Below are 27,182 nucleotides of genomic sequence, written 5' to 3' on the forward strand. Positions count from 1 at the left end.
TTGCCAGTAGGGGACCTGAGTGGCTCAGTCATTTGGGTGTCAGACTCTTGATTTCAGCTCAGGTCATGATCTCAGGGTTGTGAGATTGAGCCTTGCATTGGGGTCCTTCCTGGGTGGGATTCTCCCTCCCCCTCTGCCTTTCCCCCACTCACGCTCACTCTCTCTCTCTCTCTCTCTATATATATATATATATATACACACACACACACACACACACACACACATATATATATGTATAATATAAATATGAAGTTATTTCTGCTAGGTAGAGATGTTTTGCAATCTCAGCTAAAGATTAGAGAGCACAGGCTTAGATAAAGAAGATGAAATCTAAGAGTGAATGACTAAGAAAAGAAGCCAAGATAGAAACCTTAGAAAATACTTGAGGAACTAGCAGGGGAAATAAGGCCCCTGGGGGGAAAAAAATCAAATAGTAGAAAAATAATGAGAGAAGTATAGTCAACAAAGAAAAAAAAAAGAAATTTCAAGAAAGGAAATGATCCTTGTTACACAGAAAAACACAGAAAAGAGGTTACACAGTCACCAGGTGGTAGGCAGACTCCTGCTGCCAACCTTTCCTCCAAGCTTCACTGTGTGTGCTCTCTAAAAGTAAATGGCCACTTCCTACCTGAACTGAAACTGGGCTCTCCATTTACAATGCTGCTTCAAAGCCTTCTCAAAGGGTTGCCACTTGAACCCTTTAGCCTCTCACACTTTATATCAAAGCTGTAACTTTGATAACCCATAACTTCTCTAAACTCTTTTAAAAACTCTTCCTCAAATGCAAAACTAAAAGGGACAAAAAAATCAGATCAGTGGTCACCAGGAGCTGAGGTGGAAGAAAGGGTTCAGTAACAAAGGAGCACAAGGGAAGTTCTGGGAACTTTGGTATCATGGTGGTGGTTCCAGGACTATGCACATCAAAGAAATGTTTGCCAAAAAGAGTGAATTTTGCTGCAGGCAAATTAACCCCACATAAAAAAACAGTGGGATTGCTTCCTACCTGTTTTGGAAGGACTGCCTTACCTACAAACCCTGGCAGCTTATAAGAGTTGACTGGAGGACACTTAAGTCATTCCCTATCATTTAGCTTAAGTCATTCTCTATCATTTAGCTATGTTCTCTATTCCAAGTCCTTCCCTAAACTGAATTCTGTGTTTTGGCCCCACTAGCACTAGTCAATCAATAAATACATCTTATATTTGCCAGTGCTAGGTGATTTTAATATTCACAGAAATGATGCATCCAACAGAGTACTAATACTAAGTCCATTCATATGAAGATCCCAAACAAGTAAAATTAAAAGTAAGCTAATCCCAGATTAGAGGGGTTTTTTTTTTTTTTTCAAGTTTTGTTTTCTTTTATTGTTGAGAGACAGGGGTACTGACTGGTAGGATGCCTGAGAAGGAGTTCTCAGGGTGCTTGCAATATTCTATTGCCATAGAGAGATACTTAAGTGTGTTTATTCTATGAAACTGTAGGAGAGTTGACAATACTATCTTTAGCTTTCCATCTTGTTCATGCCCATTTGCTCAAGGACCTGTCTTGCAGTTATGTGTTCCTGGCCCCTTGGAGATTAATATACATACCTTAGAAACATCGGCCAAGAAGGCTTTGGCCTCCCATGAATCCATTAGAAATAAGTCTTTCCCTCGTCTGAAGCAGAGATGGCACCACAAGGTCTGTTAAATGTTAGTTGTCAATTAAGTGCCTGCAAGCCTTCTGATCTCACTGCAATGCCCTCCTGCATGTACCCTCACTCTATAATATCTATAGACTAAGATCCCCGGGCTCCAGGATAATGTCCAGGGCCGAAGGCAGATGCTCAACTGCCAAACCACCCAGGTGTCCTTACAGTGCTTTTTCTACTCACAAAATTGGGGTCAACTTTAAATGTTTGTCAGTAAAACAACTGTTAATTAAATTACAGTATACTCCTATTAGAAAAATATTACGCATCTATTAAGTGATAGTCCAGATGGTATTTACACCTGCAATGAGCACAGCACAATGTATAAACTTGTTGAGTCACCTGTACACCAGAAACCAATGTAACATTGTGTGTCGACTATTCTCAATTTTTTTTTAAAAAAGTGACAGTCTATGTTATTACTTGAGGACATGTACATGATACAGGAAAAATGTTAATTATGATTTCATTTCTGTAAACAATAATCCTTAAGCTTTTTATAGAAAGATATGCATCAAATAAAAGCAGCCAAAGCACACAGACATGAACTTTTCTTTGCAGTTTGCTTTCCATTTAAAAACAAAAATCTATAAGCTAAAAAAATAACCCAAATATTTCACCTCTTAGCTTTCCCTCAGATGCTCCTCTGCCCTACTGTGTGCATATTCAGACCTTTAGTCTCTCCTCCCCTGCAATCTTCACCAATCTTATCAATCCCCTCTTATACCTTCACTTTCTTATACTCCCATGCAGCCCAAAATCACGTAAACCACTCTTTGTCAGTATTTTCAACTCCTGTTCTACTGTTCTGTTTATTCTACAAACCAGAACTTGATTAATCCCGCAGGCTAAATGTCCTACAATTGGGCTGTAGAAAAATTAAAATCTCACATTTTGAGGTTGCTACAAACGTTCTATCTCTGATTTCAAATGGGCCCTCACTGGTGTCTAGCATCCTAGGAAAATATTTTCTTACTCTTGCCCCTTTCTTACATTCTCCAAGAAGCTTTTTCAAGCATTCTCCATACTACCCAAATCTCTCTAACCCTTCCTCCATCATTTCAGCAGATAACCAAGCATACTATTCCAAATAATAGAGAAGTATCTGACAGGATGCCTCAACATCCGGCCACTCCATATGCCATACACTATGCACCTATCCTGTCCCCAATTCTCTCCTATCCTCTTCCCAACCAAGTGCTCAGAATTACACCCCCCTCAACTCACAGGTCTCATTATATCAGCTCCACTACAGATAAATAGTCTTTCTTGTTCCATGACAATCACACGCCAACTTCTGCTTTCAAACCAAAGAAATCCAAACCCCAACTCCTTAATTTTCCTCCTAAATCTGCTGCTTGTTTGTTCCCTACCTCACTCAGAAAACGGCACCCATATTGTTATTCCTTCTCTTTCATTTTCTGCAATCGAGATCTATGTTTCCTCCTAAATACATTAGATTCCATTTCCACTGCTATTCTATTTCAATCCATTACAGCTCTTCTAAGCCTATGTTATCATAGTCACCCTCCACTAATTTTGCTCTTCCCTCTCTATTCATTTCTAAGTACCAAAATAAATCCTTTATGATATAATCTCTGTACTTTTCTATCCTCTGGATCTTTCACACTCTTTAATCCAGTCATACAGATAATTCTAGAAATTCAACAGGCTCTCTGGACTTTTATCCAGTATTCTACCTCCCTACAGCACCTCTATATCAAGCTGTTTCCTACCAATCCTTTATTTCAGCTTACCTATTACCTCCTCAAAGACATTTCTCCTGATTAACCAGGATTAGCGCCCTGCTGTATATATCCTCCTAAATTGCACATTAAAACAATGTACCTAAACTGTTTGTCTCCTCTACAGCACTTTAATCATCTTAAGAACAAAACTCTTGGGCAGCCCAGGTGGCACAGCAGTTTGGCGCAGCCTTCAGCCCAGGGTGTGATCCTGGAGACCCGGGATCAAGTCCCACATTGGGCTCCCTCCATGAAGCCTGCTTCTCCCTCTGCCTGTGTCTCTACCTCCCTCCCTCTCGGTCTCTCATGAATAAATAAAACCTTTAAAAAACAAAACAAAACAAAACCAAACTCTTATTCACCATAGTGACCCCAGCACTTAGTACAGTACATGTAATATAACAGTTGCTAAGTTAATGTTAGAATATGAAATGAGGGCAGCCCAGGTGGCTTAGCAGTTTAGTGCCAGCTTCGGCCCAGGACGTGATCCTGGAGACCCGGGATCAAGTCCCATGTCAGGCTCCCTGCATGGAGCCTGCTTCTTCCTCTGCCTGTGTCTCTGCCTCTCTCTGTCTCTCTCTCTCTCTGTGTCTTTCATGAATAAATAAATAAAATCTTAAAAAAAAAAAAAGAATATGAAATGAAGGGCACCTAAGCCCCAAGGCAGTGAGTACCTTTTCCATACTATCTCAATTGTAAATGAATATCTAAGAATTTTGCTTCTATCTGTAAGTGAATTACGTAATTTCAGACAAACCATCCTCCTATAAGATCAAATAAACAACTAAACATGAAAGTCATCTATCTGAAATCATCAGAGAACTATCAAGGCAGAAACGTATAACCAGGCCAAGAGATAGTTCCTTGAAATAAAATAATAAAAAGGACTTACCTCTAATGAGATTTACTAAGGAAAAAGACTTATAGCCAGTATCAGAAATAAAAAAAGGGGACATCACTATAAATCACAAAGGCATTAAGAAAATATTACAAGGAGGCACCTGGCTGGCTTAGTCAAAGCATGTGACTCTTGATCTCAGGGTTATAAGTTCGAGCCCCATGTTGGGTATAGACATTACTTAAAAATAAATTTTTGAAAATAAAAATAAAAGAATAAAAGGCGAAACAAAGCTATAGTGTAAGAAGTTACAATGGGGGCAGCCCTGGTGACCCAGCAGTTTAGTGCCACCTTCAGCCCAGGGCCTGATCCTGGAGACCCAGGATCGAGTCCCACATTGGGCTCCCTGCATGGAGCCTGCTTCTCCCTCTACCTGTGTCTCTGCCTCTCTGTGTGTCTGTCATGAATAAATAAATAAAATCTTAAAAAAAAAAAAAAAAGAAGTTACAATGGTGGTTACCTATGAATGGGCACGGTAATAGTTGGAAGAGAGCATAAAGGAGCTTCCTAGAGTGCAAACAACTTTCTATTTCTTTTTTTTTCCCCCAACTTTCTATTTCTTAATGTGGGTGGTGATTCATGGATATTTAGTGATTACATATTGAACTATATATTCATGTTTGTTACATTTTATATATATTATGTGTTGTACTTCAAAATAAAAAAGGTTTAAAAAAAGAGGGCTAAGAATCAGACTGCATTTAGTTTTCTAGGTTCTGTATGAATATATGTACAATTTAACTTCAAGAATTTTATGATGATGGTATAAGCTTGTGGTCTAGTCTACTTGATATAGGCTAGAAACAGCAAACTTGGGGCACCTGGATAGCTCAGTTGGTTGAGCGGCTGCCTTTTGGCTCAGGTCGTGATCTCACGGTCCTGGGATTGAGCCCCACGTTGGGCTCCCAGCTGCCTCTGCCCTTGCCCCTGCTTGTGCTCTAATAAATTAAAAAATCTTAAAAACAGCAAACTATTTGGGGGAGGGGAAACGGGTAGTTGACAGGACATATAAAAGAAAATCAAGGCTAAATGAAAATAAACCCTGAAAATAGACTTCCTCTTCCCTCCAATAAATGCTATGAAATTTTTAACGTTTTATAATTAGACCAATTAAAGTTTACAGCAATCAGAGATAACACAATACTGCTTTCAACAAAGCAGCATATGTTTTTGAGATAGATATAATTTTAAAAAAGTTTATTAGCAGTAAATAGTTTCATAGTAACCCTGTTAGTGGTAATAACAAAGCTGTCGTTAAATTTAAAATGCCAAAAACTTGAAAAGCTACAACAGTACACTGGAGCTTATTTTTATAAGGTCTTTGGGAACTATTCAAAGAAATGGCCATTTAATTATCTTTACATAATGCAAGAAGAGCATGACCATTTTATAGTGGGAGGGTGGAGGAAGTCTAAAAGGATTAATAAAATATTCTTATTCACTTGGCTTATTTAGTAGAATAAAGTTTCCTGTTACTCAGAATACTAAGAGATTATATAAACTTATCAATGCATCCCAAATAACAATCCGCATAAGGACCATGAGGCATAAAACAACAACAACAAAAAACCTTGAATTCAACTTAAAGTTACTGTCCTTTATTTTGAGAATACATCCTTCTTACATTTTGGTATAAAAATATTTTTCTTTTAGGATATGGGGACAATAGATGGGTGACTTTTTTTTTTTTTTTTTAAAGTCCTTACTTGGGCAGCCCGGGTGCTCAGCAGTTTAGCACCTGCCTTTGGCGCAGGGTGTGATCCTGGAGTCCTGGGATCGAGTCCTATGTTGGGCTCCCTGCATGAAGCCTGCTTTTCTCCCTCTGCCTGTGTCTCTGCCTCTCTCTCCCCCTGTGTCTCTCATGCATAAATAAAACATTTAAAAAAATAAAAATAAAAAGTCTTTACTTGTCACAAAGTTAACTTTTGCCCTGTCCTACTTTCTGAAATTAAACTTAAAATTAAAATCTAGTGACCACTGCTATAATTCAATCACTTCAGTCTAGTTGAAACTTTAAGTTAGAACACTTTACCATATTATAAAAAACAACGATAGAGTATCTGACCCATGGGCACAATTTAGCAATTATTTAGAACTTATATCCTATATAAATTGTTCATGCAAAATTAAATACAGATTATATTCCCAGCACCTAGCACAGAATCTAACATGTAAGCCTTACCTTTTATTAGTCCACAAATGAATAAATCTCATGACCTATACTACATCTCTTAACAAAAAACCTTAAAGTCTAATAACACCAACTAATTAAAACGATGAAAATTCTTTCAAGTAAATAGGTTTTACATATGAAATTAAATTTCTGACAGACATTTCCTGTGACGTTTTTAGAGGTCACCTTCCCTTGAGTGAGATAAGATCAAAGGTAGTCTTAGATTTCCATTTGAACTAAGAATATACCATATTCATGTGAGGATCTCTGAAACATAATCCTACAAAGAATGACATAATTAATGTACTCAAAAGTATATTTTAGGTATTCCCATGCAAATGAATTAAGTGCTCTGGTATCAATTTTAAGACCATCTTTTGAAGAGACTGTTCAAATATCTCAAGTGATCCTGAACAGCAATAGAAACACACACACTATTTGGAACTTAATAATATTTATTGTTAATAGTGCCATCCTGGGGCCCACCAAAGTGATGAAAATTCACTATACAGGTGATTTTTGTAAGCTGTGTAATTTTGTTTACTGTCTCCTGAATATTATGTATATAAAGAATTGCCTTTGTGGCAAGACTCAATAAATTATACCTTTGTAATAAATAGTTTTTAGTAGCTAGGAAAGGTATTTACTGAGCATTAGCGTAAAAAGAAAATTTCAGAAGCAAACTAAATGTCCGTCAATAGAAAAACAATTAAAATAAATTCAAAATATCCATTCTAAGTTTATGACCATTAAAACAAAAAGTTATACACAGATAGTATTCATAATAAAGTGAAAAAAGTTGCAAACATATATATGTGATTCCAATATTTTTGTGATTCTATTTTTTACAAAAATAGAGCACAGAAGTGCGCCTGGCTGGCTTAGTCATTAAATCATGCAACTCGATCTCAGGGTTGTAGATTCCAGCCCCATGGTGGGTATAATGATTACTAATTACTTAAAAATAAAATCTTAAAAAAATAAAATCTTACAAAAAAAAAAGAGAAAAGCATAGGAATAGTAGCAAAAACAGGTATTCGTTTAAGTCAATTAATTTTAAGATTTTATTTATGAGATACACACAGAGAGAAGCAGAGACATGGGCAGAGGGAGAAGCAGGCTCCCTGCGGAGAGCCCGATGTGGGACTACGTCCTGGGACTCCAGGATCATGCCCTGAGCTGAAGGCAGACGCTCAACTGCTGAGCCACCCAGGCGTCCCTAAGTCAATTAACTTTAAAAAAAAAATTTAACTTTGGCCCAAGCAATAAAATCTATGCAATTAGTGCCTGTTATTTCTGGATGTTTTTCCCAATTCACTTTAAAAAATTTTATTATAGGTCATACTCCCTATCGCAGCCCAAAGAGATTGAGATAAAGAGATATCTTGCTAAAATAAATATCAGTTGATTCCCTTCCACCTAAAATTATCTCTCTAGCAGAGTAGGCCACTCATCAATACACACTATATGTAAAATCGATACTTACCACCATATAAGAATTCCATTTCAAAAAGTCACTAATCAACTTTCTTGAAGGTTAAATAATTTTATCACAGGGTATTGCATATTAATATACATATATATCAAAAATCTATCATGACGCTTTTTTTTTTAAGTCATGGAGATTTAATTTAACTTCCTTATTTATTTTTAAAGATTGTTTTTATTTATTCACGAGAGACACATACAGGCAGGCTCCCTGCGGGAAGCCTGATACAGGACTTGATCCCGGAACCCCAGGATCACGCCTTCCAGAGTTATGTCCTGAGCCAACGGCAGACAGGATCAACCACTGAGCCACCCAGGCTTCCCCTTAACTTCCCTATTTAAATTTGCATTTTAATTCACCACTAACTCACACTAGTCAAAACTAGTTGTATAAATTGATCTGATAAATGGTAAACAACAACTACAGTATCATAAATTTAAGGGACTGTTTCAGAAGTGGCCTGTGCTGGTCCCTAAAACTACAGCCCTGAGTATTCTCCCAGTTGACATAAATATTTCATTTTATTATCCATTCTGCATCATTTAAGTAATTAAGAAACCTAGCTGCAACTTATATAATAAACAAATGATTACAATCCCTAATGAATATAAAGTGCTATCAAATATAAGATCAGAGCCCAAAAGAAAAACACAAAGTGACATGAGCAGATTTGTAAGAAAAAAATTTTTAATGATCTCACTAGTAATCAAATAAATGTTAACTAAAACTGTCATCCCTTTTCAGCTATCAAATTGGCAAAGATAAAAAAGGGGACAACCCCGGGTGCCTGGATGGCTCAGCTGGTTAAGCGCCAAGACTCTTGATTTAGGCTCCATGCTCAGCAGATAGTCCACCTGAGATATTCTCTCCCCGCCCCCCATTTGCCCCTCTTCGCATGCACTCTCTAATAAAAATAAATTTTATTTAAAAAACGGGGACAACTCAGTACTGGTAGAGGCATGGGTTGCCCGATATTTCTGATGGGCAACCTGGCAATATGTATATACTAGCAACTTCACTTCTAGAAATTTGCTAGAAATAATCTGACGCTGACAAAAATCCAAATTGAAAAGCTGTCTTGGGCAGCCCCAATGGCTCAGCGGTTTAGCGCCGCCTACAGCCCAGGGCGTGATCCTGGAGATCCGGGATCAAGTCCCACATCCGGCTCCCTGCATGGAACCTGCTTCTCCCTCTGCCTGTGTCTCTGCCTCTCTCTCTCTCTCTCTCTCTCCTGTGTATTCTCATGAATAAATAAAAACTTTTTTTAGAAAAAGGGCTGTCTTAAGTATTATAATAGTTTAAGAAAATGGAAAAGAAACCAACACAGCTAACAAAAGAGTTCTTTAAATACACAAAGGTACCTCATGCATATCTTGAAACAAGACTAAGCAGACATTAAACAGATGAAGGAGAAAGAGAGAAGCTGAAAACTTATCTGAAGAAAAAATACCTGAAACTTCCCTAACCTGGAGAATGAAACACATATCCAGGTCCGGGAAGCAAAGGCAGTCCCAAACAAGATAAACCTAAAGAAGTCCACGTCAAGATGTTTAATAATTAAAACGTCAAAAATTAAAGCTAACCCTTAAAAACAGCAAGGAAACATCCATGAAACAGCCAGTTTTTCAGCAGAAATGTTTTAGGCCAGAAAAAAAGTGACATGATATTTTCATAGTACTGAAAGGAAAAAACCTACAATCAAGAAAACTACCTGACAAGGCTATCATACAGAACTGAAGAAGAGATAAGTTTCCAAAGTTAAAGAAGTCCAGAAAACAGCCAGCTGGCTTAGAAGAGCACCAACTCTTGATCTCAGGCTCTTGAGTTCAACCCCTATGCTGGTTGTAGAGATTACTAAAATAAATATACTAAAAAAGAAAAACAATTTTTTAAAAAAGAAAATAGTTAAGTTCATGATCACTAAATTAGCCTCACAAGAAATGTTAAAGGGACTTCTTTAAGAGGAACAGAAAGGTCCATAACTAAAAGAAAAAAAAAAAATCTTGCTGATAAAAGCAAATGTACAGGGGCAGTCCCAGTGGCACAGCGGTTTGGCGCCACCTGCAGCCTGGGGCGTGATCCTGGAGACCTGGGATCGAGTCCCAGGTCGGGTTCCCTGCATGGAGCCTGCTTCTCCCTCTGCCTGTGTCTCTGCCTCTCTCTGTGTGTCTCTCATGAATAGATAAATAAAATCTTAAAAAAAAAAAAAAAAGCAAATGTACAGCAAACGTAGATAATGAACCACATATAAAGCTAGTGTGAAGATTAAAGGAAAAAATAAAAACAGTATATATAGTAATAAAAGAAAATTTTTAAAATGTAAAATAGAACATTAAAAATAAAAAATGTGGGAGGAAGTGATAGGTAGTAATGTGTTTGAAGTAGGTGACTGGGACACCTGGGTGGCTCAGCGGTTTAGCACCTGCCTTCTGCCCAGGGAGTGATCCTGGGGTCCCAGGATCCAGTCCTACATCGGGCTCCCGGAATGGAGCCTGCTTCTCCCCTCTGCCTGTGTCTCTGCCTCTCTCCTCTCTGTCTCTCATGAATAAATAAAATCTTAAAAAAAGTAGTAGGGACTAACAAAATTCTATGCAGTGTTATATATGAACCTTATGGTAACCACAAAGCCAAAACCTAAAATAGATATGCATAAAATGAAGAGAAAAGAATCTACACATAACACCAAGGAAAACTGGAGATCCTCCAAGATGGCAGAGAAGTAGGAGACCTTAGTTTTGTCTGGTCCCAGGAATTCAACTAGATAGCTATCATTCTTAACATCTGAGAATTTTTTTTTTCCTAAAGATTTTATTTACTCATAAGACACAGAGAGAGGGAGGCAGAGACACAGACAGAGGGAGAAGCAGGCTCCATGCAGGGAACCAGACGTGGGACTCCAGAGATCACGCCCTGGACTGAAGGTGGCGCTAAACCCCTGAGCCACCGGGGCTGCCCAACACCTGAGAATTTAACCGGCAATCTAAGAATTGCTGCAATTCTACAAATAAAAAATTGACCATTTTTTGCAAGGTACAAGTTGTGGAGAAGTGATCCAAGGTGATATATTAGAAGATAAACTGTGGTGGGGAGGGAACCTCTGTAAGCTGACTCAGGGTAAGTGATATAGCAGCGGAGCACAAATTCAGAAGCCTGCAAATTCAGTATCCCTGGTAAGGGATACTGCCGGAAGGGCAGCTCAGGTGGCTAAGCGGGGTGGAATCATAGGTAGGACAGTGTGGTGTCAAGATCCCCAGGGTCACAGAAAGAAAAGGGCACCTGAGTACAGCAGAGTTACCAGAAGCAGGCTGCAATCAGAGAGCCCAGGAGTGGGCTTTCAGCTCGGGGTTGCCATAAACCGCAACCAAGGCACAGTTAGGAAACCATTCTCTGAACAGGTGCTCAGCAAGGGGCAGAACCTCGGTGAGACTGCCCTCCCTCATTTGGGAAGAGTGGCACTGGTGCCTGCTCGGGAGTCTGCAGGGTTTGGAGATCAAAGCGGGGTCAAGTGTCTGAGATAGAAATGCTGGGTCACAGACTGAGCAGAGAGGATGGACAGAGACCAGTGAGACAGGAATGACTGACTGCTTTACCCAGAGGGCACACTGAGGAATGGAGGGCAGGAGCTATCAGATCCGGGGCTGGAGACTGGGGGGCCACCATTTTCATTCACACCTTCTAAAACAGCACAGAAAGCCTTGAGGGAACAAAAGCCACATAGAGAAACTCAAGCTGCCTGTCCCCCTGGCTAAGTTCTGTGTGGGACAGACATCTGAGCATCAGCACAACAGTGCCCTCCCCAGAAGATCACCAAGAACATATGGCTAAGACCACGATTATCAATCACACAGAACTGCAAAACTCCAACATTAGGGGAAAACAGTATATAGAATTCATAGGTTTCTTTCCTCAAAGATCCTTTGTCTTTCAATTTTAACTTTTTTCTTTCCTTTTCAGCCAATTTCTTATTTTAGCAACTTTTTAAATTTGCAATTTTCATCTTTACGTTTACATTCTATCCTTTCATTGTATTTATTTTTGTATATGTTTTTCTTTCTTTACAATTTTGGGATGTGGTTTCTTCTAATAAAAAACCAAAATACACAAATACACAAATCTAATGTATTGCTCTGTTCTCTCCATCTGATTATTTTTAAATCTTTTTAAAATTTTCATCTTCACAATCACATTCTATCCTTTTCAATGTATTTAACAGTCTTTGTATGTTTTTCTCTCTTTACAATTTTGTGATGTAGTTTCATTTACAAACAGACCAATTACACCCAGAATATAATGTACTGCTTGTTTTGTTCATCATATTATTTCTATTTTTAATTTCCATTTTCTTTTAGATTTCTGGTCTCTCCTGACTTGTTTGGCATTCATTTCTCTGTGGTCATTGTTGCCATTTTACTATTTTGTTCTCTTGTTCATCTATCATTCTCTAGACAGAATGACAAGACAGGAAAAACACCTCACACCTCAAAAAAGAGAACAAGAGGCAGTACTGACTGCCAGGGACCTAATCAGTATGGATATGAGTAAGATGTCAGAGTTCAGAATACCGATTACAAAGATACTAGCTGGGCTTGAAAAGAGCATGGAAGATACCAGAGAATCCCCTTCTGGAGAAATAAAAGAACTAAACTCTAATCAAAACAAAATAAAAAAGGTTATTAGTGAGATGCAATAAAAACAGAGCATTAAGTGCTAGGATAAATGAAGCAGAAGAGAGAATTAGTGATATAGAAGACAAATTGATAAAGAACAAAGAAGCTGAGAAAAAGATAAACAACTGGATCACAAGAGATTAAACAAGTGATACCATAAAGCAAAACAATATTAGAACTGGGATACCAGAAGAAAATTTTGCAAGGGGTGGAGGGAGAAGGTATATTGAAGCAAATTACTGCAAGGAACCTCCCTAATCTGGGGGAGAAAGGAGGCATTAAAGTCCAGGAGGTAGAGAGAACCCCCTTTCAAAATCAACAAATATAGGTCAACACCTTGACATGTAATAATGAAGCTTGCAAATCCCAGAGACAAAGAGAAAATCCTAAGTAGCCTGGGGACAAGAGGTCCATAACCTAAAAGGGTAGAAACATTAGACTGGCAGCAGACCTATCCACAGAGACCCGGCAGGCTAGAAAGAACTGGCATGATATATTTAGGGTGCTAAATGAGAATATGCAGCCAAGAATACTTTATCCAGCTAAGATCTCATTCAAAATACAAAGAGAAATAAAAAGCTTCCAGGACAAACAGAAACCAAAAGAATTTGTGATCACTAAACCAGCCCTGCAATAAATATTAAAAGGGAATCTTTAAGCGAAGAGAACCCCAAAGTAACAAAGACCAGAAAGGAACAGAGACAATATACAGAAACAGTGACTTGATAGGTAATACAATGGCACTAAATTCATCTTTCAATAGTTACTCTGAACGTAAATGGGCTAAATGCCCCAATCAAAAGACAGACACAGGGTATCAGACTGGATAAAAAAGCAAGACCCATCTATATGCTGTCTGCAAGAGACTCATTTTATTTTTATTTTTATTTATTTTAAGAGACTCCTTTTAGACAAAAGACATCTCTAGATTGAAAGAGAGGGGGTAGAAACCATTTGTCATGCTAATGGACATCAAAAGAAAATTGGGATAGCAATCCTTATGCCAGACAAATTAGATTTTTTTTTTTTTAAATTCATGAGAGAGAGGCAGACATAGGCAGAGGGAGAAGCAGGTTCCATGCAGGGAACCCAACTTGCGACTCGACCTCAGGTCATCACTTCCTGGGCAGAAGGCAGGCGCTAAACCGCTGAGCCACCCAGGCTGCCCATAGACAAGTTAGATTTTAAGCCAAAGACTGTAATAAGAGATGAGGAAGGACACTATATTAATTAAACTTATTAATTAATTAAAAGGTCTAGTCAATGAGAAGATCTAACATTTCTAAATATTTATGCCCCTAACATGGGAGCAGCCAATTATATAAACCAATTAATAACAAAATTAAAGAAACCTATTAATAATAATATAAGAATACTAGAAGATTTTAACACCTCACTCACTGCAATGGACAGATCATCTAAGCAGAACAAGAAAGGCTTTGAATGACACACTGGACCAGATGGACTTCATAGAATATTCAGAGCATTCCATCCTAAAGCAACAGAATATATATTCTTCTCGAGTGCACATGGAACATTCTCCAGAACAGACCACACACTGGTTCAGAAATCAGGTTTTGAGACACCTGGGTGGCTCAGTGGTTTAGCGCCTGCCTTCGGCCCAGGGCATCATCCTGGGGTCCTGGGATCAAGTCCCACATCAGGCTCCCTGCATGGAGCCTGCTTCTCCCTCTGTCTCTTCCTCTCTGTCTCGCATGAATAAATAAATAAAATCTTAAAAAAAAAAAAAAAAAATCAGGTTTCAATCAATACCAAAAGACTGGGATCATTCCCTGCATATTTTCAGACCACAATGTTTTGAAACTGGAACTCAATCACCAGATAAAATTTGGAAAGAGAGGCAGCCCAGGTAGCTCAGTGGTTTAGCACCGCCTTCAGCCCAGGGCCTGATTCTGGAGACCGGGGATCGAGTCCAGCATCGGGCTCCCTGCATGGAGCCTGCTTCTCCCTCTGCCTGTGTCTCTGCCTCTGTGTGTGTGTGTGTGTCTCTCATGAATAAATAAATAAATTTTTAAAAAATTTTGGAAAGAACTCAAATACATGCAGGTGAAAGAGTATCCTTCTAAAGAATGAATGAGGGATGCCTGGGTGGCTCAGAGGTTGGGTGTCTGCCTTTAGCTCAGGGCATGATCCTGGGGTCCTGGGATCGGGTCCCACATTGGGCTCCCTATGTGGAGCCTGCTTCTCTCTCTGCCTGTGTCTCTGCCTCTCTCTGTCTCTCCCATGAATAAATAAATAAAATCTTTTAAAAACATTTTTAAAAAAAGAATGAATGAGTCAACAGAGAAATTAAAGAAGAATTCAAAAAATTCATGGAAACAAAGGAAAATGAAAGCATAACTACCCAAAACCTCTGGGATGTAGCGAAGGTGGTCCTAAGAGGGAAGTATATAGTAATACAGCCTTTCTCAAGAATCAAGGAAGGCATCAAATATACATCCTAACCTTACATCTAAAGGAGCTGGAGAAAGAACATCAAATAAAGCCTAAATCCAGAAGAGAATTAATAGAGATTAGAGCAGAAATCAACGAAATAGAAACCAAAAGAACAATAGAACACATTAACAAAACCAGAAGCTGGTTCTCTGAAAGAATTAGTAAGATCAATAAACCCCTGGCAAGATTTATTAAACAGAAAAAGGCCCCAAATAAAACCATGACTGAAAGAGATCACAACCAACACCAAAGAAATACAAACAATTGTAAGACCATATTATCAGTAACTGTATGCCAACAAATTAGACACTCTGGAAGAAATAAATTCCTATAGATATATAAACTACCAAATCTGAAACAGGAAGAAATAGAAACATCTGAACAGACCCATAACCAGGAAGGAAATTGAAACAGTAATCAAAAATCTCCCAACAAACAACAGTCCAGGGCCATATGGCTTCCCAGGGAATTCTACCAAAAATTTAAAGGAGAACTAATACCTATTCTTCTGAAGCGGTTTCAAAAAACAGTAAATGGAAAGAAATCTTTCAAACTCCTCCTATAAGGCCAGCATTACCTTGATCCCAATACCAGATAAAAACAGCACCAAAAATGAGCATTACAGACCAATATCCCTGGTAAACATGGATGCCAAAATTCCCACATAGATACTAGCCAATAGGATCCAACAGTACATTAAAGGATTATTCACCACAACTAAGTGGGATTTATTCCAGGGCTGCAACAGTGATTCAATATCTGCAAAAATCAATGTGATAGGCTACATTCATTAAAAAAAAAAAAAAAAAAAGGACAAGGACCATATGATCCTCTTGATAGATACAAAAAAAGTATTTGACAAAGTACAGCATACTTTCTTGATAAAACTTTTCACAGTATAGGGATAGAGGGAACATACCTCAATATCATAAAAGCCACATGTGAAAAGCCCACAGCAAATATCATTAGCAATGGGGAAAAACTGAGAGCTTTCCCCATAAGGTCAGGAACGTGGCAGGGATGTCCATTCTCACCACTGCTGTTCAACACAGTACTAGAAGTCCTAGCCTCAGGAATCAGACAACAAAAAGAAGTAAAGGGCATCCGAATAGGTAAAGAAGTCAAACTGTCACTCTCTGCAGATGACATGATAATCTATGTGAAAAACCCAAGACTCCATTGCTAGAATTTATACACCAATTCAGCAAAACAATTCAGAATATAAAAGTCAATGCACAGAAAGCAGTTCCATTTCTATAAGCTAATAATGAGACAGAAGAAAGAAATTAAGGAGCCAATCCCATTTACAACTGCACCCAAAACCATAAGATACCTAAGAATAAACCTAACAAAAAAGAGGCAAAGGATCTGTATTCAGGTAACTACAGAACACTCACAAAGGAAAGTGAGGTAGGCACAAAGAAATGGAAAAATGTTCCATGCTCATAGACTAGAAGAACAATATTGTTAAAATGTCTATGCTACCTAGAGCAATCTATACATTCAATGCAATCCCTATCAAGCTACCATTAATTTATTTCACAGAGCTGGGACAAATAATCCTAAAATTTGTATGGAACCAGAAAAGACCCTGGATCCCACCCAAAGGAATGCTAAAAAAGAAAATCAAAGCTGGTGGCATCAAAATTCTGGACTTAAAGCTCTATTACAAAGCTGTAATCATCAAGAGAGTATGGTACTGGCACAAAAACCAACACATAGATCAATGGAAAATAATAGAGAACACAGAAATGGACCCTCAACTCTATGGTCAACTAATCTTTGACAAAGTAGGAAAGAATATCCAATGGAAAAGACAGTCTCTTCAACAAATGGTGTTGGGAAAATTGGACAGCCACATCCTGAAGAATGAAACTGGACAATTTCTTCACACCATATACAAGAAGACTCAAAATGGATGAAAGCCCTAAATGTGAGACAGGAATCCATCAAAATTCTAGAGAACACAGGGAGCAGCCTCTGTGACCTTGGAAGCAGCAACTTCTTGTTAGACTGGTCTCCAAAGGCAAAGGAAACAAAGGCAAAAATGAACTACTGAAATTTCATCAAGATAAAAAGCTTTTGCATAGCAAAGGAAACAGTAGACAAAACCAGAATACAAGTGACCGAATGGAAGATCTTTGCAACTGTCTTATTAGGTAAAGGGCTAGTATCCAAGATCTACTCAACACCCAAAGAACAAATAATCCAACCAAGAAATGGGCAGAAGACATGAACAGATATTTCTCCAAAGAAAACATACAAATGGCCAACAGACATACGATAAAATGCTCCACATCATTTGTGATCCTGGAAATACAAATCAAAACCATAGTGAGATACCACCTCACACCAGTCAGAATGGTTAAAATTAGCAAGTCAGGAAATAACAGATGTGCCAAGGATGCAGAAAGAGGAGAACTCTTTTATATTGTTAGTGGAAATGCAAGCTGGTACGGCCACTCTGGAAACAGTATAGAGGTTCCTCAAAATGCTGAAAATAGAGCTACACTATGATCCAGCAATTGCACTACCTTATATCTACCCCAAAGATACAAATGTAGTGATCCAAAGGGGCACATGCACTCCAATGGTTTATAGCAGCAATGTTCACAATAACCGAACTATGCAAGGTGCCCAGATGTCCATTGATAGACTAATGGATAAAGATGTAGTGTGTATATATATTATAGAATACTACTCAGGCTCTTCCCCGAGAGTCCTAAGGTGACCTCTGGAGATGGTTCGCTACTCGCTGGACCCAGAAAACCCTACAAAATCATGCAAGTCGAGAGGTTCAAATCTTCGTGTTCACTTTAAGAACACACGTGAAACTGCCCAGGCCATCAAGGGTATGCATATTCGAAAAGCCACCAAGTATCTGAAAGATGTCACTTTGCAGAAGCAGTGCGTGCCATTCTGTCGCTACAATGGTGGAGTTGGTAGGTGTGCTCAGGCCAAACAGTGGGGCTGGACACAGGGTCGGTGGCCCAAGAGTGCTGAATTTTTACTGCACATGCTTAAAAATGCGGAGAGTAATGCTGAACTTAAGGGTTCAGATGTAGATTCTCTGGTCATTGAGCACATCCAGATGAATAAAGCCCCCAAGATGCAACGTAGAACCTACAGGGCTCATGGCCGGATTAATCCATACATGAGCTCTCCCTGCCACATCGAGATGATTCTTACTGAAAAAGAGCAGATTGTTTCTAAACCAGAAGAGGAGGTTGCACAGAAGAACAAGATATCCCAGAAGAAACTGAAGAAACAAAAACTTATGGCCCGGGAGTAAATTCTGCATAGAATAAATGCAAATAAAAATAAAAAAAAAAAAAAGAATACTACTCAGCCATTAAAAAAAAAATTTTTTTTTTAATGTTGCTATTTGCAAGGATGTGGCTGGAACTAGAGGGTATTATGCTAGGCTAATAAATAAGTCAATCAAAGAAAGACAATTACATGATCTTATTCATCTATGGAATTTAAGAAACAAGATCATAGGGGAAGGGAGGGGGAAAAAAAAAACGAACACAAAATCAAAGAGGGATAAAAACCCTAAGAGGGGGATGCCTGAGTGGCTCAGCGCCTGCCTCTGGCCCAGGGTGCGATTCTGGAGTCCCAGGATCGAGTCCCACGTCAGGCTCCCGGCAAGGAGCCTGCTTCTCCCTCCTCCTGTGTCTCTGCATCTCTCTCTCTCTCACATACATACATAATCAATCTTTAAAAAAAAAACAAACCCTAAGAGACTCTTAATCACAGGAAACAAACTGAGCATTGTTGGAGGGGAGGGGATTGAGGGGATGAGGTAATTGGGTGATGGACATGAAGGAGTGTAAGGAGCACTGGTTTTATGTGACTGTGATCAATCACTGGGAATAAATAAGATCCCACTCAGAAGAAAAAAATACTAAAAGTCATTAAATAAGGGAGAAGGGTAAGAGAAAAAGAAAGGCAAAAAGAACAAGAAAAACAACCAGAAAATTACCAAAATTATTCCAGGGATACAAGGATAGTTCAACATCTGTAAATCAATGCATTACACCACATTAACAACAACAAAAAAAGATAAAAATCACATTATCTCAATAGATGCAAACCATCTGACAAGATTCAACATGATTAAAAAAAAAGAACCTCAACAAAGTGGATATAGAGGGAATGTATCTCAATATAATAAAAGTCATATATGACAAACGCACAGCTACCATCTTGAACTCAACAGTGAAAAGCTGAAAACTTTTTCTCTAAGATGAAGAACAAAACAAGGATGCCTACTCTTGCCTCTCTTACTAAACACAATACTGCAAATCCTAGCCACAGCAATCAGACAAGAAGTAAAAGACATCCAAATTGATAAGAAATAAAAAATTGTGACTATAGATGACATGATACTACATGAACCTCCTAAAGGCTCCACCAAAAACTGTTACAACTAATAAAACAAATTCAGAAAAGATATAGGATACAAAATTAATATCTGTTGGGTTTTGGAACGCCTGGGTGGCTCAATGATTGAGCGTCTGCCTTTGGCTCAGGGCATGATCCCAAAGTCCTGGGATCAAGTTCTGCATCAGGCTCCCCACAGGGAGCCCATCTCTCTTCTACCTATGTCTCTGCCTCTGTCTCTCTCATGAAAAATAAATAAAAATCTTAAAGAAAAAGGAATTGCATTTACAATTCCATTAAAAAGAAGAAAATACCTACAAATAAACTTAACCAGGGCGTAAAAGCCTTTTGCTCTAAAAACGGTAAGATGTTGACAGAAGAAACTGATGACAGAAAAAAATGGAAAGATATACTATGCTCATGGGTTAGAGAAATTAGTATTGTTAAAATGTCCCTATCACCCAAAGCAATCTACATATAGAATGCAATCTCTATCAAAATTTCAATAGCATTTTTCACAGAACTAGAATAATCCTAAAATTTGTATAGAAGCACAAACGATCTACAAAAGTTGGCTACAAAGCAATCTTAAGAAGAACAAAGCTGGAGATTTCATGCTTTCAGATTTCAAAATATACTACAAAGCTACAGAAATCAAAACAGATGGTGTTGGCATAAAAAAGACACAAAGATCAATGGAACAGAATACAGATTGAGAAAAAAGCCCACACGTAGGTAGTCAATCTTTAACAAAGGAGGCAAGAAAATGAGGAACAGTCTCTTCAATAAATGCTTTTGGGAAAACTGGACAGCTACATGCAAAAGAATGAAACTGGGTCATTTTCTTATACCATATACAAATACAAACTGAAAATAAGACTTAAATGTAAGACCTGAAACCATAAAACTAAAATAAACACAGGTAGTAAACTCATCGACATCACTCTTAGAAATAATTTTTTGTATCTATTTCCTCAGGCAAGGGCAACAAAAGCAAAAATTAACTGGAACTACATCAAACTGAAAAGCTTTTGCACAGCAAAATAAACTATCAAAGGCAACCTACTGAATGGGAGAAGATATCCACAAGTGATATATCAGATAAGGGGTTAATGTCCAAAATATATACATACAACCCCACACCAAAAAACTCCCAAACAATCCAATTAAAAATCGAGAGAGGACTTGAATATACATTTTCCAAAGACTACATGGTGTTAACCAACAGACACATGAAAAGATGCTCAACATCACTAACCATCAGGGAAGTGCAAATCAAAGTAACAGTTATCCCCTTACACCAGTCAAAATGTCTAGTACCAAGAAGACAAGAACAGTAAGTGGGCCGCCTGGGTGGCTCAGGTTATGATCTCAAGATAATCCCTGATCTCAATCAGGTATTGAGCCATACATCAGGTTCCCTGGATCAGTGGGAGTCTGTTTCTCTTTCTCTCAAATAAATAAGTCTTCAAAAACAAAAAAATGTTGGCAAGAATGTCAAGAAAAAGGAACCACACGTACTATTGGTGGGAATGTAAATTGGTACAGCCATTGTGGAAAATAGTACGGAAGGTCTTAAAAAAAAAAAAAGTTAAAATATAAATACCATACAATACAGTAATTCCACTTCTGGGTATTTAACCTAAGAAAAGAAAACCACAATTTAGACCTGTAAATACAGAGAATACACTGGTGGTTCCCAGATGGGTAGGGGGTGGGGATGGAAAAAAATGGGTGAAGAAGAGTGGGAGGCATAGGCTTCCAATTATGGAATAAGCCACAGGGGATGAAAGCTATAGCACAGAAAAGATATTTAATGGTATTATAATAATGTTGTATGGTAACAGATAGTAGCTATGCCTGTGAGCCTAGCAAAAGAGACTTGTGGAATCACTAGCTGTACAACTGAAACTAAAGTAACATTGTGTGTCAACTACATTTCAATTAAAAAAAAAAAAAAAAAAAAAACTTGGGGCAGCCTGGATGGCTCAGCTCACTCGGTTTAGTGCCGTCTTCAGCCCAGGGTGTGATCCTGGAGACCCGGGATCGAGTCCCACGTCCGGCTCCCTGCATGGAGCCTGCTTCTCCCTCTGCCTGTGTCTCTGCCTCTCTCTCTCTCTTCCTGTGTCTCTCATGAATAAATAAATAAAATATTAAAATAAAAAAAAAGAAGTTTGAGCCCTACATTGGGTGTAAGATTACTTAAAAATAAGATCTTAAAAAAATAACAATGATGTTTTAAAATAAATTAGTACATTTGACCTAAAAGGTTTGAAACTGAGTCAATATTTTAAATTAATCTATTTTCTAAAAATTTCAAAGTTCTTTTACAAAAAATAAAATAAAAATTTCAAAGTTCTGAATTTTAGTGTAGTTAACCCAGTTTATTTTTATTTTTTGGCCAGCATATTTTGTGTCCTTAACAAAGCAGTATCTGCCTATAACAGTGATCGTGCAGATATTCTCCTATGTGTTTTTCAGAAAGTTTTCACATTGTACATTTATCTCTAGATATACCACAAATTCATTTTTATGATTAGCATGAAGCTAATTTTCTATGTTTTCTATATGTTCAGCTGTCTCAGTTTACTGGAGGGCCATCTGAGCCTAATTTTTTTTTAAGATTTTCTTTATTTATCCATGAGACACACACAGAGAGAGAGGCAGAGACATAGGCAGAGGGGGAAGGAGGCTTCACGAAGGAAGCCCGATGTGGGACACGATCCTGGGACTCCGAGATCTCACCCTAAGCCAAAGGCAGATGCTCAACTGGTAAGCCACCCAGGTGTCCCTAGATACTTGTCTTTGTACCACTGTTTTAACTATCACAGCTTTGCAATAAGTTTTGATATTCAGTGCTTTAAAACTCTGACTTTGTTCTTCTATCATTCTTGCTTTTTGGTCTTAAATATTTTTATGTTCATTATAGAATCATCTCTCAATTGCCACAAAACCAAGACCTAGTCAAATTTAATGAGAATCACAATAAATTTACAGATCAGTTTGGGGAAAACTGACACAGTAATAATATTCAAATTCCCAATTTACTAAAATTCTATAACCCCCAATTTATATATTTCTTAAGATTTATTTATTCATGAGAGACAAGAAAGAGAGAGGCAGAGGGAGAAGCAGGCTCCCTGAAGGGAGTCCAATACAGGACTCGATCCCAAGACCTGGATCACACCCTGAACTGAAGGCAGATACTCAACTGCCGAGCCACCCAAGCATCCCAATTCCCAATTTATTTAAATCTAATTTTTATCACACTTTGTAGTTTTCCATGTAAAGGTTTTGCAACTATTATTAGGAGCTTTTTAAAGCTACTAAGTTTTATGGTTTGTATAATTTTACTATCTAATTTGCAATAAGTACTAATTAGTTCTGTTAAAGTGTATTTTCAAATTTTTATGACTACCATGTCATGTTTCCAATTTTTATGTCTTCTTTGTCTTTTCCCTGGCTATAATGAACTGTTCAGTAGAAGCGTTGATACCAGTCATTTTTATCTTATTTCTTAACCCACAGGGGAAATATTTCATCATTAAGCATGATATATATGTAAAATGTAACTTTTATGGAAATCCTCTTTATCAGATCCTAAGTTTCCTTTTCATCAGTCTAAAAAATCTGCCTAAGAAAATAAACTTGTTGGGGCGCCTGTGTGGCTCCGTTGGTTAAGAGTCCAACTCTTGATCTCAGCCCAAGTCAATCTCAGGGTCAGGAAGGTAAGCCCCACACTGGGCTCCATGCTAGGTGTGGGTGGAGCCTACTTAAAAAAATAAACTTAGGGAAACTAAAGTTTACCAGCACTTCAGAATCATGCCATCTGTTCATCCCCTTTTTCAGGCTTTTTTCTCTATTCCTTGCCTTATATTCGTAAATTCAACAGTTACATCTATTTCCTATATATCCTCCATGTCAAGTTACTAATCTTTTCACATTTCAGGTGAAGCCATCTTTGATAATGCCCAGCTCACTCTCCCTGAGATGGTTGCAATCAATGAGTTACTGTTTTGCTTAAGTTCAAACTCCTTAAACTTGGCACTCAAAGTGCCAAAAGTCACATGTGAGTCTAACTTTAGTTTAGACTTGTGAATTAATCCCTTTAGTAGTAATCCTAAACTCCAATTTAACTGGTCTTTCCTACTGTGCTCTGAAAAGCCCAGCTGTCTTTCTAGTTCCTGACTCCTCTAACACTATTTGGATGTAGATTTTGGTTTAGAAATCGTATAAGATTGAGAAGATAAGGGATATAGTTTAAAGTACTCAATATAAATAGCTGATTAGTGCCAAATGCCAAAGGAAATAGAGATTATTTGATGTATATTTCCTCTGGTTTCCTTTCCCCTTTAACTGGTCCTATACTACAGAAATTGTAAACATTTGTATTTATTGATCTACATTTACATACTTAAATTCCACCTAAGATTTCAACTTAAAATTCAATTGCATTAACCTTTTACTGCTTTTTTGTTTTGTTTTGTTTTGTTTAAGATTTTATTTATTCAGAGAGAGGCAGAGACACAGGCAGAGGGAGAACCAGGCTCCATGCAGGGAGCCGGATGTGGGACTCCATCATCACGCCCTGGGCTAAAGGCAGGCGCCAAACCGCTGAGCCACCCAGGGATTCACCCCCCCCCAAACTTTTTACTGTTTGAAAGAAACAAAAATACCTATCTTATCACTGTACTCCTAAGTTACAGGGTTTTTCTTTTCATTATGGATTTATAGCTCAATAGAAATAATCCACATCAGTTACATTTATTCCACAATTCTTACGAAATTTAATTATGGTTAAAAGAGCAAGAACTTGGCAGGGGCCTGGTTTAGTATCCTAAACCCCAGACACCCCAGCCCCTTGTCCCCCCTTATTTATATCAGTGTGACCTACGGCAAATTGCTTAGCACCCCCCCCCCCTTCCCCTCATCTGTAAAACTGGATACCTACTTCACATGGCTGTTGTAAAAACTTAATAGGTGGAGTTTCACAGTGCCTCATACCTACCAAGAGTCCTATAAGCAGAAATTACCAATATGAATATTTCTGCTCAAAAAGCAATAATGCTACTGCCAAGACTCGGTTGTTTGGTACCTTCGTTTTCAATTATTTTTAAGATCTGAACACGGGGTAGTCAAACTGCACTTTCGGAGAACTCCCCACATTCTTGTAGCACAAACTGAAATTTGCGCCGTGTAAACCTTCACGTGTGCCTTATCTTATTCAACCCCTCTAGAAAGCAAATGATCAAAAAATAATAAGTAGTAGTACAGTTAAATGACCATGACAAAGCCGAAGAAATACCTAGGAAAGATTAAATGTCTGGGATCTGCTAGAAAATAACCCGGAGAGGGCGCAAGCCCGGCCATGTGTAGACAATTGTCGAAATTGGTTGATGGGTTCGCCGAGCTCCTAATACCAACCCCTTGACCTCGGCAGGTTTGAAGATTTCCATAACAAAACGTGTTTTTAAACGTCCGGAGGTCGATATTTTTTCTTTAAGGCTCAACGCAAAGTCCCAGCTGCGTTCAGGAAGCTCCACTGGGCAGTACTGGGAGGTGATAATGAAGCAGCAACACCCGCCAGGTGGGACTGGTTCGGCCTCCCGGGCGGAGCAGCGAGCGCGCCCCTCCTCCCAGTCCCCGCGGCCCGGCCCCAGGGGCCGCCGCCGACGCCGGTCCGTCCGGTCCCGGGAAAGAGCGCGACGCCCCAGGCAACCACCGCGAAGGGCTGACGTCCCCGGGCCGCCGCCCCGCGCATGGCGCGCGGGCTGTGGGCTCCGAAGGACGGACCGAAGGGCCGGGGGGAGGGGGGGCGGGGAGGGGAGTCCCGGCCGTGGGGCAGGTGGGCCGGCTGCCCTCCGCTCCGCCGGTGCTCCCGCCCCCCCAGAAGCCTCAGCGCCGCGGCCGCCGAGAACCTCCTCTCAGCCGCCGCGGAGACACCCAACCGGCCCACGCAGCCCGGCGTCGTCCCCGCATGCCCGAATTCGGGGGTCCTTCAGCTCCTACTTACTTACCGGGACTTCCCAGCGCCCTCAAGCCTGGGAGCGCCTCCTCGACCCCCCCGCCAACCGCTTCTTGAGTCTCTCGCCCCACTTACCTCGGCCGCGCGGCAGCCAGGCGCCTTCTTGCGCTGCTCCAGCTTCCAGCTTGGCTCTCCCGGGGAGTTACTGCCAATCACCCAGTCTCCGCCCCTAGTCCGGGCCAGACTGGCCAATCAGCTGCTTCCTCCGGCCCGGAGGCGGGTACTGATTGCCCGCCCAGGAAGGGACCCTACCCGCCCACAGGCCTGCAGCCGCCGCTCACAGTGCGTCTGCGCAAGCGCAGCGCTTGGAGCGAGGCGGGCGCTTTCGCGTGGACTTCGCTTTGTGTCTTCACTGCTCTACTCTAGAAAGTACTTTGTTAGCGAACCCGGTTCTCTAAGTGTGTAGCAAGACCCGTGTTCCGGGGACGCCTGAGTGGCTCAGCGGTTGAGCGTCTGCCTCGGGCTCAGGGCGTGATCCCAGCGTCCTGGAATCGAATCCGGCATCGCGCTCCCTGCGTGGAGCCTGCTTCTCCCTCTGCCTGTGTCTCTCATGAATAAATAAATCTTAAAAAAAAAAAAAAAGACCCATATTCCGAATGTAGCCGCAGGTGTCTATTACCTTGAAAGAAGCCGGGACTCTTAAGCCCTTGTTAACTGACTTCTATTGATCCCTTTTATCCCAAGCCTGTTGGGGCTTCGGTTTGGCCGGCAGATCTTCCCACGTGAACCTCGTATCCCAGGTGTGCTTGTGTTTAGGGGGGGTTGAGGGTGTGGGGCACACAAAGAGCATGGGGGAGGATTTTACCGTATTCAGTTCCACTGCGTGTTTAGTCTGATTCTGGGGGATACACGCTTTTCAATAGTTGAATATTCTGGGACACAAGATTTCAAATAATTCTGCCATGAAAATGATCATTACATCTATAGCTACCAATATAGTCAGCATGGTGACGTGTGTAGGTCCAGGAAGAAATTCATACGTAGAGTGAAAAACCGGAGTATTTCTCTGGGGCCTGTAAGGAGGCTGTTGCTGATTGGCTGTCTAAGGCTCCCTTTGTGATGGGTCCCACGGGCCACTGGGCAGGCACCAGAGCTATAGTGGTTTTACCCCTGGTGCCCAAGTGCCTTCCTGGCGAGGACTTTCCAACTTCAGCAAGAGCACTAATTCATTTGCTCACTAAGGGCTTGTTGAGGGCCCATTATGACAGTACAAAGATTTTTAAAAGCCTTGAACCACACCCTCAGTGAGCCTACAGACTAACAGGAAGACAGAAACACAAACATAACCAAATGTTATAATGAAGGAATGTTGGGAACCTGGGAGACCTGCCCAAGCCGGCCAGAGGACTCAATGAACACATTTTAGAGGTGTGCTTCGGCTGAGGCTTGACGAAAGAGTTGGTGCTTCTGAGCTAAAGGAGTGGAAGCAAAGGAGAGCGGCATTTCTGGCAAAGTTTACTTGTTTCTTCCGAAATCCTTAGAGGGTGGATTTACTGAAAAGCTAATGAAGCTTGTGCTCAGACCCCCTGACTTGCACCAGCCCCTTCCAAGACCCAAGGAGGGACCCTCGCACTGAGTTCACATGGTCATATGTTTCCTACTCTTCAAAATGAAGATGTTTTAAAGCAACCTTCAAACAGAGATTGGTCAAG

At 39.8% G+C, this 27,182-nt stretch overlaps 2 protein-coding genes across 2 annotated transcripts in view; one reads left to right on the plus strand and one right to left on the minus strand.

The window, feature by feature from the left end:
* MTFR1 (mitochondrial fission regulator 1) overlaps positions 1-25,678 on the minus strand; it is a 66,266-nt gene extending 40,588 nt beyond the window's left edge. Inside the window, exon 1 of the mRNA XM_041768626.1 lies at positions 25,606-25,678. The gene's annotated coding sequence lies outside the window, so the exon portion shown is untranslated. The remainder of the gene's footprint in view (positions 1-25,605) is intronic.
* LOC121498650 (60S ribosomal protein L17-like) lies at positions 17,846-18,411 on the plus strand. The gene has a single exon (XM_041768628.1). The coding sequence runs from the start codon at positions 17,860-17,862 to the stop codon at positions 18,409-18,411; it is 552 nt and encodes a 183-aa protein (XP_041624562.1). The 5' UTR covers positions 17,846-17,859.
* Positions 25,679-27,182: the final 1,504 nt, after the last annotated feature.

The sequence above is a fragment of the Vulpes lagopus genome, chromosome 9 (assembly GCF_018345385.1).
Source record: "Vulpes lagopus strain Blue_001 chromosome 9, ASM1834538v1, whole genome shotgun sequence".
NCBI classification, from domain to species: domain Eukaryota; kingdom Metazoa; phylum Chordata; class Mammalia; order Carnivora; family Canidae; genus Vulpes; species Vulpes lagopus.